The sequence below is a fragment of the Lytechinus variegatus genome, chromosome 7 (assembly GCF_018143015.1).
Source record: "Lytechinus variegatus isolate NC3 chromosome 7, Lvar_3.0, whole genome shotgun sequence".
Classification (NCBI taxonomy): domain Eukaryota; kingdom Metazoa; phylum Echinodermata; class Echinoidea; order Temnopleuroida; family Toxopneustidae; genus Lytechinus; species Lytechinus variegatus.
Genome location: NC_054746.1, coordinates 22,013,429 through 22,027,590, shown reverse-complemented (window position 1 = coordinate 22,027,590; position 14,162 = coordinate 22,013,429). Strand labels below are relative to the sequence as shown.

The 14,162-nt window shown below is 36.5% G+C and overlaps 1 protein-coding gene across 1 annotated transcript; it reads right to left on the bottom strand.

The window, feature by feature from the left end:
• Positions 1 to 2,123: 2,123 nt before the first annotated feature.
• Positions 2,124 to 12,462, bottom strand: LOC121418754 (ankyrin repeat and SOCS box protein 3-like). The gene is made up of 8 exons (XM_041612837.1): positions 12,269 to 12,462; positions 10,478 to 10,721; positions 9,437 to 9,592; positions 8,674 to 8,919; positions 7,915 to 8,086; positions 6,936 to 7,346; positions 5,416 to 5,648; positions 2,124 to 4,889 (listed from the first exon to the last, which is right to left on the bottom strand). The coding sequence occupies exons 2-8, from the start codon at positions 10,701 to 10,703 to the stop codon at positions 4,753 to 4,755; spliced, it is 1,581 nt and encodes a 526-aa protein (XP_041468771.1). The 5' UTR covers positions 10,704 to 10,721; positions 12,269 to 12,462; the 3' UTR covers positions 2,124 to 4,752.
• Positions 12,463 to 14,162: the final 1,700 nt, after the last annotated feature.

Sequence of the window (14,162 nt, the reverse complement as noted above, 5' to 3'; positions counted from 1 at the left end):
GTCTCCATTATGATGAAATAAGTTGCAGCAATAAATCACTAATGCACTTAATCAGTTGTCAATCCAATTGTTTTAGTTCTTGGTAGAAAAATTTCGAATAACCCTAATTTCATATCATAAAATACAAAGAACAAGTGGGGATATGACTTCATCAACCCACCTAATGAATATTCATAAAGACATGCCTAGAACTGTTTTACCGGAATAATGCAAATCTTTAAAATTAAAAAACTTCATTATTTTTTATCCGATTTTGATCAAATTTTCAGCATTTTGCACTGTGAATTTTACTCTATTTATTGAGATATAAGTATTTCCAGCCTGGACCATTCATCAATGTCCTTTGCCATGACATTAGACTGCATCTGTCTCTCTCTCAACCTAGATGAGGTTCCTGGAAGGAATTCTATCTCCCTTGAAATGCTTGAGTGTTATAACGACAGCTATGCTGCAGCTTAGGTTGTTGGTAGAGCACCAGGGGAGAATGTCATCTACATCTCTCATGTGACTAGTTTCCCCAGTTTTGATTGGCTGAGAAGTATAGGCATTTTTTTTATGGTAACAGTTGAAAAATGACAGCACTTCAGTACTGACAACATTCAGAAAGTTGTCCCCTGGAAAGTTATTCATGGCAGACATGAGTGCAATATACAGATAAGAACTTTTAAAAAAATCTGCGCACAAATATGATGTAAATATAGTAATAATTATGGTTTCTTACATTCTGAATGTGCAAGTGAAAATCAAGCTCTATAGATTTGTATAATATGGTGCCAGGGAATAATCATGATAAAGTCACAACCTTAGTGCTTCCTTTCTTTCCAAAATAGTTCACAGTTTTCACAATAATAATGTAGCACATAATTCTAATGATAATATTAGGTCTCTTTGACAGAATCAAAATGTAAAGTAAATAAAATTATTTGATGAATAGGACTTGAAACATTGAATCTTATTTCTTTGCCTGCCAAACTAATCATGTAAATGAAAAAAATACAATCTATAACAACTGTTGAATGAATACAATATGTCTATATTAATAATAATAATAATAATCCGCTTTTATATAGCGCTTAATCCATCGGAACGACGTTTCTAAGCGCTTTACAGATATATTATTACCCCGGTCATCGGATTCAAACAGTCATTCCCGCACACAATGTGTGCACATCCTCCACTCCCTGGGGAGTATTCCAGTCAGTCGCCTGTGAGGCGCACACAATACTGGTCAAGCTACAATGACTTTCACATCCTACCGGGTACCCATTTAGCACCTGGGTCGAGAGTGGCAAAGTGTGGATTAACGCCTTGCCAAAGGACGCCAGACTGCGGTGGGATTCGAACACACGACCCTCTGTTTACAAGGCGAGAGTCAGAACCACTACACCACGGCTCCTCCAATTGGAAACCCAATAAACGTCTATTAAATGGAAAATTGTAAATCTAAATCAAATTGTACTGCATAATGTTGTAGAACTACCGGTAATATAAATGCCTGAGTTACACATCATATTTTTTGCTTCATAATATGCAATTTTATGTGGCATTTGTGTAGTACTAAACAAAATACCAAGCAATTTAATACAACATTTACAAACAATATTCAATCCATGGTACAATAAAGGTAAGTGAATACATTCATGATCACAGATATTAAAAAACTATTTCAAACAAACTCATTGATGAGTGATGACAAATGAATGCATTTAGATATTCCCTGCAAACACATTTCATACATACCCAGAAAATTTAAACAAACATATTATATTACTAATTATGGGTTGAAATCGATGGATTTATTTTACTTTGTTTTTATAGTTTATAATATAGCAGACAACACCTTTCTATAAAGTTCTCAGCTGTCCAGGAAACTACATTCATCTGCACATTCTTGAAGTGATATACATAAGGCCAATAGACAAATTTCGAGCACATACTCTTTCATATAGACTTAGAGGCTTTCTTGAAGTTTATCCTGAAGAAAAGTTTGTTGTAAAAATAGCTGAAAATAATATTGGTGAAGGTTTGAGGAAAATCCATTAAAGATTAAGAAAGTCATCAGAATTTTAAGTTTTGGATTTGTGATTTCATAAATGAGCAGCTGCCTAATATATTATGTAATATGAAATGCATAAATTTTAATTTTTTAATGGTTAGTGATGACTTATTTTTATTTTTTTTAGGAATGGGTGTAAAATGATATGCCTCTTGATACACTGAATGTACAGTAAAAACCATTTTCAATTTTCTGAGAAAATGACATTTCACTGATTTTTTACAATTCGATATGTAGAAGAGCTGATCGCATATGTAATTAAAATTCTAATAGCTTTATATTCTTTGATGGATTTTACTCAAACCTTCAGCAGTATTCTATATTTTTCTGCAATTTTTACAATAAACTTATTGTCAATGTGAATTTACCCTTGAACAACAATTTTTGGAGCTTTCAGTATAGATAAAAACCAAGATTCTTTGACAAATACACATGTATATACATGTATAGATGATTGAGAAAAAGATTATTCTTTTGAAAAAAAAATGAAGAGACATCAGTGTAGTACTGATACCTAATTTTCAAAACCGAGAATATGCTAATTTTACATTTCTCATTCAATTTAAATCAAATTTTTTTGGGGAGGACTTTGGCCTATCAATCTCAGGAATGATATAACAAACAAGTGAAACATGCTGAAAATGTCATCAATGATAGATACTGACAGGCCTTTCATTCATCCTTTATGATGAATGGGTATAATTCATTTTATCAGTGAGGTAGGAATATTTGATTTCAAATTGATGAATGGAATTATCAAAGAAAAATATCAAGATGTACAATCAGTCAGTATCTAAAGCTTCAAAGAGCCTGAAACTAACAGATTGGCAACAATTTAATTCAGAAGGCTTAATGAAAGGTAAATTTGGATCATTATTTTTTTTTCTTTTGTGCTCCAGTTTTGTAGCAAATGAGAAGATGGTTTCAAGCTTTACAAATATCAAATCACCACTTTGATTCAAGTTTGAAATTGATCAACACTCACAAAGTCTGTCTCGGTATGAAGAGATCCAGTGTAAATAGAGTTTCCTAATTTAGCAGGTAAAATTAATTTTACCAGCACTTAACATTACTATAGGTAGTTTACTTCATATGTTACTATTTTCTGCTTTAACACATAATATCAAATGGTCAAAGACAGGTTGTACCCATTACAAGGTTGTCAGAAAACCTCTATTACGCAATACAGCAGAGATTGAGAAAACTTGTAAAATTACACAACACAATACAAGTCAAATGCAGGTGAATTATCTTTGCTGAAAGCAGACAAAAATTCTTCTGGTCAAACAAGAGGTCCTTTGAGGCCAGACCGAGGCCGAATATTCCAATACAAGGCCGGCCAAGGCTGGAGAGCCAGGAAAAGGCCAGCAATGGCCAAGTATTGTGATATTATTTGGTGGCAATGGCAAAAGATTTCATAGGGACCCTAAATACCTGTCATTCCTTTGCCCAGTGATGCTCTTTGTTTTGGTTATGGTTTGTTTTTCCACACCTCCATAACAAACATATACTGATGCTCATATACATACGGGTATACTTTACATTGTGCAGTACACTCATATACTAGTAATTCATACACACACACACACACTCATACATAAACACTTACCCAATTAACCATATTATTAATCCTTAGAGGTCGACTAGATTTTTTAAAACTTTGCCTCAGTTTTTTGAGTTGTTTTGAAATCAAATTGTCTGGGTGTCTACAGACAATTTGATTTCAAAACAATCTGAAAGCCTGGGGCAAAGTCCAAGTTTCACTCTAGTTTGATGAAAAGTGGAAGGGTTATCACTTTGAAATATCATTGAATGTTGAACGTAAATTTCAAAATGACAATACCAAGATATTGACATAATGGTGCACGCGCAAAACATTTTTTTTTACAGTATGAGCATGCGCACGTGCATTGCAAAGTCTAGTCTCCGTCACGTCATTGTCAGTGAAGCATGCATGCAGTGCATCTGCGCTGCATGAATTGGCTTTGACATCAAGAACAAAATAAAAAGACAAAAGAAAGTAAGTAAGAAGGGCATACTCATACAGGTGGATGGGCGTACTCGACATTCGACTCCCCCCCTATCTCTCTCTAATAGTTTCAATAACATTTTAGAGAAACTGTCACTTTCGGCATTTGCACACCCTAAAATTCTGCCGGACTCGACTGGCCTTGCCCCGAGGATTGCGTCTGAGGCCGAGGATTGACCTCTATACTTGAGGACGATTTTGCGGTCTCGAGGCCAGCCTGTTCATTAGATCCACAAAAAACAACAATGTGTTCAATAGCGACTTCACAGTCTGCCAAGTACATAGTCATAACAACATGCCAATGCATTCAGAGTAGAAATGCAACAAATACCTTCATGGAGTGTTCATTAGACTGGTATGCTGATCACCTGATGGTCTATGCAATTTCTGTATCCTGCTATGTAAGGCATGCTTACATAATATCTTGCTTTGAAATCTGCCTATCATAATGAAAGAAATTACCCAAATCGCCCATGAAGTAACTCAGAACTGGTCTATTCTATTAAATTTATTAGAATTTATTAGAATGTCTGGAAAACATTAGCACGCTTTTGGCATTTCATATTTCTTCAAGTCATACATAACTTCACAAAAACCTTTATGAAACACCATCTCAGATGATATCAAGCTGGGATGGTTACCTACTATTCAGCATACTACTCTCTTGTCACCTATGTAGAAGATAGTCTTGTATGATGTTTGGTATGGGTAGGTTTCTAATGGCACTCTCTGTGAACAGTCTGTGAGGTCCTAGCCTCTCCCTCACAACCATGCGAGACAGGTGCATCAGTGAACGAGGGCAATCTGGAAATAGATGGTGAAAATTTATAAATAAACAATAATGAATCCTACTGACTTGAAAATCACAACATCCTCTTTAATAACACCAGAATTTTAACTTCTGCTTAGATATAGGGGCGGTGCCGCTAAGGGGCACAGGGTGACTGTCCCCATGATTTTTTTTAGAAGTAAAAACAAAGGAGAAAAAATTAAATAAGAAAAAGAATGTGATCACAAAAGAATATTTAACACTATGATATACTAATCATTTAATCAATTATAAAAATAAATCGCTATTAGCACATCTAGCTGCCTCCATTTGAAATTATTCTTGCCTATCCCTGAATATATATGTTGTGTCATCACTTCATATTTCATATGTATCCTCAATACATTTTTACTGCAAAATATGTACCATTGTATCATTTTTATTAAATCACACCTTTAACTGAATTGACTGGATAAATTACTCATCAATTATCCACATCATTTTTTTGTGGTTTTATAAATCGCTTAATACATAAAAGGAGTTTAATCAACATTCACTCACCAACATGTGGCTTGAGCGCATCCATTACATATTTACAGCGAGGTTGAAAACTAATATACTCCCACCAGAGTCTGACCAGTGCCTCAAAGAAGTCCTTCTGGCCTACAGCGTAATCCTTGAGAGGGCAGTAGCCCTTGGTGTCATCTGAACAGTCATCACACTCTGGCTCCAGCTCTTGACCACGGTCAAGGAGGAACTGGATTGCTTCCAGGTCCTTGGATCGAGAGAATACCCTGGGAGAGGAAAATAAAGAAAAGTGTAATGAGGAAAATAATGCTCTATTAAAAGTTAAATTTACACCCTCCTACTTAATTAAGAGGATGAATACATTGCTGGCGGTCTAGAAGTTCTCAAGTACTCCTGGGCCCCGTCTTACGAAGAGAGTTGCTGGCCTATTGATGGCCAGTCCATTATGCATGTTTGTTCAAAATATTTTCTAACTATGATGTATATTGTATTCATTGTTTTAAAATTCACTGTGCTTGTGTTTATTTACAAAAGACATTGGGCAAATTTCCTGTAGAAAAATATTATGACATTGATGGATTTCCATAGAGTTACGACTGATTGGATCAATTGAAACTCTTTGTAAGATGGGGCCCTGTACTCAAGTACCAGCGTTGAAGAAAAAACTGTTTGTTGAGGTTGAAAATGCATTATTACATGCACCAGTACCTAAAAATGCATTTCAGAGATAGTGTGTATTTTATCAGTCTAACTAAACTGATTAGCTCAAAACAATATACATCACAAAATGCTCAGACAAAGCTTAGCTATATGACAGAAAATCATAAAACTCATACATCCCTCCTCTAAGAAATTTATATATTAAGTGCCAATGTTTGCACTAACTCATGGCCCATTACTGTACATCCGTATTCCAAGCTGATCAAACCAAGCACTCGTGTCAAAATGCGTACACTAGTTTGCGCACTCCAGTGATATTTCATAAGCTATGTTTACAAAAATGTTGCTAAACTACAAGTTATCATCAAAGTAGTAAACCTCAATGATAACCAGTTGTTGAATCCTTTGTAGATGTACTAGAAAGTCAACAATCTTTCAAATATCTTTTAAGATCAAAACTACGACATTTAAAGATTAGATGTCAATTTAATGATCATTGTATTTTAAGAATGGATATACTAATGGAATGCCCAGAAATTGATGATTCATATACAAGAAAGAAGAGAATATCATTTATTTTCTTGGTAGTTTACAATCACATAAAATATACTTACAGGGAAAGGTTTAGATGTATTGTGGACAACAGATAATGATTTAATGGATGCAGAAATACAAAATATGTATTTTTCATCAACTTTTCAGGAATTTTCCCATCCCATACAGTAATACAGTTTTAAAGTGGCTAAACGGTTGTTTTTAGCTGTTGTTTAAATAGCAATCAAATACTTGGATTCAAACCCATTACATGGCCTATAAATATAGATGTTAATCACTAATTTAAAAGTGCTCACAATATACAAATAAACATAAATTTTACCAACAGTAATATTTACCTGAACATTGTCCACTTTGAATGGGGACATCGTGCTCCCTTACAGTGCTTCAGTAGAATGTCTAAGATGTTTATACTGGGGAAAGCAGCATAGAAGGGGCACTTGTAGGCTGTAACAGGGGGAAAGTCCCTGCAGTTAGCCGACGCCCCAATGGCAAGCATGTCTTGTACCAGGTCTTTCTGTCTCTCCATGACAGCCATGGTAAGTGGAGGTAGGAAATGGGGACGAGTGTTGCGCACCTTCTCTAACTGGACCGGTGGGAGCTTCCAGCCTGTGTTCACATCAAACCCATGTTCAATCAAGAACTTGACCGTTTCTCTTTGACCACCCTCTATGGCTAGATGGAGAGGTGTGTCGGGACAGTCCAGCGTTGTGTATGTATCATAATGGACCAACAGTAACTCCAGACACCTGAAAAGAATACAGATTTATTCATGACTAAACCAATTACCAGGTATAAAGTCATAACCCATTTTTCATAATAATAATAATAATAAATAATACATGAGACTGGTATAGTGCACTTTCCATCTTGATTAGATGCTCAGAGCAGAACAAGAACAAAAACAAATTACATGAAACATGTTTGAACAATAAGTCCATGTCTGTCAAAAAGCACTGTTATACAGGTATGTTTTCAGGTTGCCCCTGAAGGTGATCACAGAAGTCTGGGTTTTCAAACTCTGTGTATGGGAATTCCACAGGTTTGGCCCTGCATGAGCAAAGACCCTTCCCCCCATGATTTCTTAGAAACTGAAATTTTTAAGAGATTAGATGATGAGGATCGTAAGGTTTTTGAGGGTTGGTAGTTATGTATCAAAGACTTATTGTAACTTATGATGATCTCTTTAAGAATTCTTTAAGAACTGTTTTAGCATTGTCTGGGAATGAATATTAATAGTCTACCAAAGTACCATTACAAATTTCCTACATACAAACACCTAAAACGTTAAGTCATATAGTAACATGTCCCACTTACTCAGTATGTCCTTTATACGCAGCAACATGAATAGGTAGATAGCCATCCTCCACCAATATCTTGGGGCTTGCTCCCCTCTCCAAGAGCACTTTAACAATATCAACATAATTCTCCTGGGTAGCGATGTATAACGGAGTGGCTTTGTCCTGAGCCTGACTGTTGATATCTCCTCCTGTCAATAAAAGAGGAAATATATACTAATAAACATAAATTTTCCCTTGATATGTATTAAAATTTTGTCTCATCCATTTTGAAAAATGGTAACAGATATTCCTTACAGAACAAAGATGCTCTGCACAAACTTTAAAATAACTCAAGGGGAACATGATTGGCTTTTAGTGCTTGGTCATGTCACTATTTAAATGTATATGCTTCATATGCTTCAAATTGAATTTAAGGAAAAGTAAATGAAATCTCTTGACTCTGGACAACGACATATTTGCAATTGTTCGTCCGCTGCAAATCTTCCGACGATCTGCTGTCCCAGTCCATCAACTTTCGATTTTGCAATTTCAAAGGAATCAATGCATTGTAGAGAGTTTCCCCTTAGTAAATGCGAAAACTACCTAATATCAAACAAATGAATAGACAGACAGTGCAATCAGTGTGATGTCACTGATTTCTCAATGAAACTTTGGACAATTTATTCGCACTTTAGGGGTATAATACAAATTTATTAAATGACCAAGGCAACATGTTTCAACAAGTCTGAACAATGCAGATCTGAGTGAAAATGAAGAATGTAATCAGGATACATACCTCTATCTAGAAGCATATTGAGACAGTCTATTTTTCCATACTGAGCTGCAACAAAGACGGGCTGTATACCATGATCATCTCTTGCTCCTATATTGGCGTTGGCATTGAGCAAGTATTCTGTGATGGCTACATTGCCTTGGCTAGCAGCCTCATGTAGAGGGGTCCAACCATTGTAGTACTTAGCATTCAGGTCTGCTCCTGCTCTGGTCAGGTGCTCAACACAACGGATATGGTTTCCACACACAGCTATTCATGTTAGAAGAGAAGCAAAATAAAAAATGGTATCTATTTCATAATAAGAATGCTTTACTTGAATGGAATCCAACTTGCCAAAGTTAACTTTGCTGGGATTGACGAAAGAGTTTCAACTTCAAAAATTTCACTCACATGAATATGAGTTGACTAACATGTATATCGCTGAAAAAGAAAAATGAAGGGATGTATTATTATTTTCAAAAAGTTGACTATTAAAGCAAAGACATTAATTAAATTGCCAACAACATAATTTTTTTCCCTGTATATTTGTATGTTTTTTCCTTATGCTCATCTATCTATGTATGACTATCTTGAGTTATATCACAATTACACACAATGCTGATATGTGTTTAAGAAATGAGAATGGAGGATTGATTGAGTACGAGAGAGTGAAAGAAAGAAAGAAAAAGAGAAATAGAAGGCTCCAAGAAATGAAGAGGAAGAAAACTCAGCCCACTCAAAGGATTGGGGTAAATTAAATTGTTGTAAAGGAGCTAATGATAGGTACCTTGTAATATAGAAGAGCCATCCTCATTATTGGGTATGTTTGGGTCTGCTTCATTCTGGAGAAGAACAGAAACCACATCATGGTGACCCGCCTTAGCAGCCAGAAACAATGGCGTTTCTCCTTCAAACGTTCGTTGGTTGAGCTCATCTTTTACATCTAAATTTAGTAAAAGAATGGGTGATTCTAATGATTAGGTGATTCCATCAATGATCAATCATTCTTCATTCTATTCCAGGGACATTTGGCCTTGTTGATAACTGTTCTCATTGAAATTCTGCACATTAATATGATTTCAAGAAACATCAAAACATAACCCTAAACTCAAACCTCTAGTGACTCTACCCCTTTCACAGAACAAACAGGATCCAGAATACATGTACATGTGGAATCAATGTGATGTAGTGAAGTCTCTGACTCACGACTTGTAATCAGAGTGTGGTATGTTTACAGAAGTTGTATCCTTTGGCAATGCTTCAAATTGACACTCTCCACCCAGGCGGTAAATAGGTGCAAAGTGGGATGTGAAGGCCAATTAATTGTAATAATAACAATAACACAGTTCTTGAATAATGCATATAACATTATGTCATAAAGTCCCTATGCGCTTCTAAAGGACTTGAATATCATTACCAGGGCTTTAATCCCGCTGCCTTTTACAGCACGGTGGCATTTCAAGGAAAATCTCCTGCCAGGTAACCATTCATCTCACCTGGGTTGAGTGCAGCACAATGTGGATGAATTTCTTGCTAAAGAAATTACGCCATGGCTGGGATTTGAACCCACAACCCTCTGTTTCAAAGTCAGAAGAATAATCCACTGGGCCAAAATGCACCACATTGTGTGTTTATTACTTATAAATGTGTGTTTATTAAACTTTTAAAAGCAAACAAAGTCTGATGACAGACTTGGTAAATTTATCAATCAGCAAGTATAATGAGAGGAAATATAAAAAATATAATTTCTTATTCAAAGTATTATCATGACAACATTCTGGAAGGACCTGATTTAATAATACATTTTCTTGTTTTATAATATCCATACCTTCTTCATCAAAGTGATTAACAAGCATCTGAAGACATTGCACATTGCCTGCTGCTGCAGCTTCATGGATAGGTCTCCAGCCTCTGTTGTCCGGTACATCCAAAGGTTTCCCTTGTCGAATCAGGGTCAGTAATCCAGATTTATTTCCTGCTCTGATTGCCAATGTCACACTGGAAAATGTGTCTGGGTAAGTCTCTGTGAAATCCATTGTCAAGGCCAGGATCATCTACATGTATACAATTTTCTGCATATGAAAAAAAAATGGTAGATTTTTTTTATCAGCTTGGGGAGCATTCAGCAACATCAGCTCAGCAAATTGTTAAACTTTCAAAGTTATAAGGAAATTATTGGCCCTGAAAAACACAACAAATTTGTATAGTAGTATGTCTATATAAAAATACAGATGAGGCCCTAAAGCTACGGGAGTCCTAAAGCTATGCACCTCATCGCGCATGCAGTTTTTAATGGCAAATGCGCACTCTGTGTGTGGAACTGTGACTGCACTGCCTGCAGAGTGATGAACGATTCCTATTCAATTTTTTTCTACAGAGGCTTCAGTAAATCTCAAAATGCAAAGATAACCCACAACTGCTTGGAATTTTTGAGTTATATTTGCTCTAATTTCATGTTATCCAATAATAATATGGACATATTTTAAAAATTGAGGCACAGGAAATAATAATTGTTTGCATGATAACTACATGTAGAGTGCGTATCTTTAGGACCCCTTCTACATTGGGCGGCAAAATCAAGAGGTGTTCGGAAAACACGGCAGTATTTTTTTATTATATTAGTGATTTTTGTGATATTTTCTTCTTGGCTAAAGATCTTTAGAATGTTTGCCACAAATAAGTGAAAGATAATTAGTTCAAATATTAAAATTGGCACAATTATTATTGTTTGTATTACAAAGTGCATACATGTAGTTTTAGCCCCCCCCCCCCCATCATACAGTACATGGATATTTGAAATAGCCATACAGCCCCCAAGGCCAAGTCAGTTTTTATTTTTATCAATTGTTCATGAAATCTCATCACAATTGAGGCACAAATCACTACTTCCATCATCACTATTATCATCATCACCATCACCAATCATCATCATCATCATCATCATCATCATTATCATCATCATTACTCAACTCATTATCAACATGATCAACAACAGTCAACATCATCATCATCTGACATAAACAACAAAATCATCTGTGATCATCAACATTCGAGTTCAATTCAAGAACATGACAAATCACTTTTAATCACAGGGCATGAACCACCAATTGATCACCACTCAATCAACCCCCAAGTCGGTCCTTATTTTCATTAATTGTTGATGATTTCATAATCATCATCACAATTGAGGCCGAGGCACTAATCATTATCATCAGTCATTACTTCCATTACAATTATCATCATCGTAACTAGCATTACTGTTATCATCATCATCCATCAATCCAATCATGATCACGATCATCATCACCGGCATGATCATCGTCATCATCGTCGTTATTGTCATCATCATCATCACCTTTTACTCATCATTATTCCATCAACAAGTCAGTCATTCAGTGGCATCATCATCTGACATCATCAGTCATAATCGTCACCATTCAAGTTCAATGCAAGAACATGACAAATCATTTTTTATTCAATAATAAATCCACGGAGACAGTTAACAGCCTAGCCACAGCTCAGTGCAGATGCAGAGCCAGAGCTAGAGCGCGAGCCTGGCAGAGTTTTCAGCGCGCGGCGACCGGCTTCTAATATTTTTGCACAAGCAAATACAATTTACCTATAAATTTTGGTCAAACTCCAAGCTATATCAGCTCCGGATCAGCTCGCTTCCCCTTTCACACCATATTAGAGCCGCAAGAAGAACGCGAATCAAAACAAAATACCGTATTTCGCTGAAATATTAATGAAAGTAAAACTCTAGGCCTACTCGATCTCTCAAGCTGACCAGCCCCTTAACTGAAGTAAGAGAGTAATATGAAAGACCGTGGTTGCGTTCGCTATCGATATCCAATCCTCGTCAGGAAAATTCAGAATATCTGCCGAATATCTGTGCACTTTAATTCCCAAAAAAATTATATTACATGTATTGTAAATTAGATAAATGGCACCCAATGTGAATGTACAACATTCAAATTTGACCAAATAATTTTATAGCAGAGATTTCTAAGGCTCAATATCATATAAGCACAACAAAAGGGAATTAACTAGGGGCTGCATCAACGTAATGCCCCCGCCCCATCCCCCCTTCGGAGAAGAGCAAAATTTTCATCATTGTTCTATCTTAAATGAATATTTGTAAAAAGAGGAGCAAGCTCCTTGGTAAAACGTTATCTACGCTGTCGCAATCCTGAATTACAATGTGGGGTCATCTTTTCATGGTCGACATTTAAATCATCTCTGGACAAGGGGGGAACTCTCCCTAAAGGTAGGGGGAACCAGGGGATGGAAAATTTGACAAGCAAAAAATAAAATTTATCACCTCAAATGTAAGGTCAGCATTTCCACCAAAATAAATTTGACAAGCAAAAAAAAAAAAAAAGGGGGGTTATCACTCCGAATAAGTAAGGTCATCTCTTCCAAAATACATATTTTATTTCGATTTTGAATGATGTATTCCTTTCCATCATAAAAGACCAAAAATAGTAGGTGGGCCTTTTCTGCATTTAAATATCAACGTTTCAAGGGCGCCGGAAGCGGGGGGGGGGGCAGGGGGGCACTTGCCCCCCAGATAAAATTTTTGGGGGGCAAAACAAGATTTTGCCCCCCCCCCCCAACGTGCCCCCCTGAAAGATGAAAAATGATAAATTATTTAAGGACAAAAGTAAATGAAGGCACTTTTCTGCCTGAAAATTGTCATTTCCATTGTCAAAAATGAAAAAAATTTGCCCCTGACGGGGCAAATACATTATCATAGTAAGCCTCGCGTCTTTTGACGAAAAGTTCCTCTGTGAAACATAGCTTAAATTTGATAAGCCCCTTTTCCATCTTATTACAGTGTGATAACGTTTAACCTTTTAATGAATACATTTCAGACTAAAAGCGAATGGCAAATTGATAGTGGTCCACCAATGATTAGGTTTATAATTCTATGATGCTGGCTGTGTCGTCTAACAAACGCGCGGTCGCCCAGAAACGCTCAGACCGGACCCGATATAACTAACGCGCGTGAACACTATAGTTACTCGAGCAAGATATGGAATCTATGTCATAGCTGTCAAGCCCAGAAACCATTACATCTCGAGAAACTTGTTTCAATTATTTCATTTTTCAACTAAATATAAATTGAGTTAATACAGTGATAACAAGAGAGTGGTGTTGGCTCAGTCGGTAACGCGTCTGCCCGTCGAAGTCGAACCAAAGATCGTAGATTCGAGTCCACCCTGGGCGGATGACTGAAGTCAGTGCGTTGTGTGTAAACGTCTCTCCCATGTTTCATAGATGCAGGCTATATTACAATGGAAAACGCTCCGTCCCTCGGATAGGACGTTAAATGGAGGCCCCGTGTAGAGGAGACTCACCACCTTTGCACGTTAAGAACCCACTGCACTATTCGTATAAGAGTAGGGGGAAACCCCGGCCGGTCGGTGTCGAGGTCCACCTGCATCCCCCCAATCAATTATATCGGGAGGAGAGACCTGTGGATCATAGTGATTCAGTTCGCTTTTCGCCTC

Coding starts and splice junctions, on each gene's coding strand:
- LOC121418754 (XM_041612837.1), bottom strand. CDS start 10,703: ATGATCCTGGCCTTGACAATGGATTTCACAGAGACTTACCCAGACACA. Junction 8,087..8,673: donor CAATATGCTTCTAGATAGAG/GTATGTATCCTG, acceptor TTTTATTGACAG/GAGGAGATATCAACAGTCAG. Junction 7,347..7,914: donor GCGTATAAAGGACATACTGA/GTAAGTGGGACA, acceptor TATTCTTTTCAG/GTGTCTGGAGTTACTGTTGG.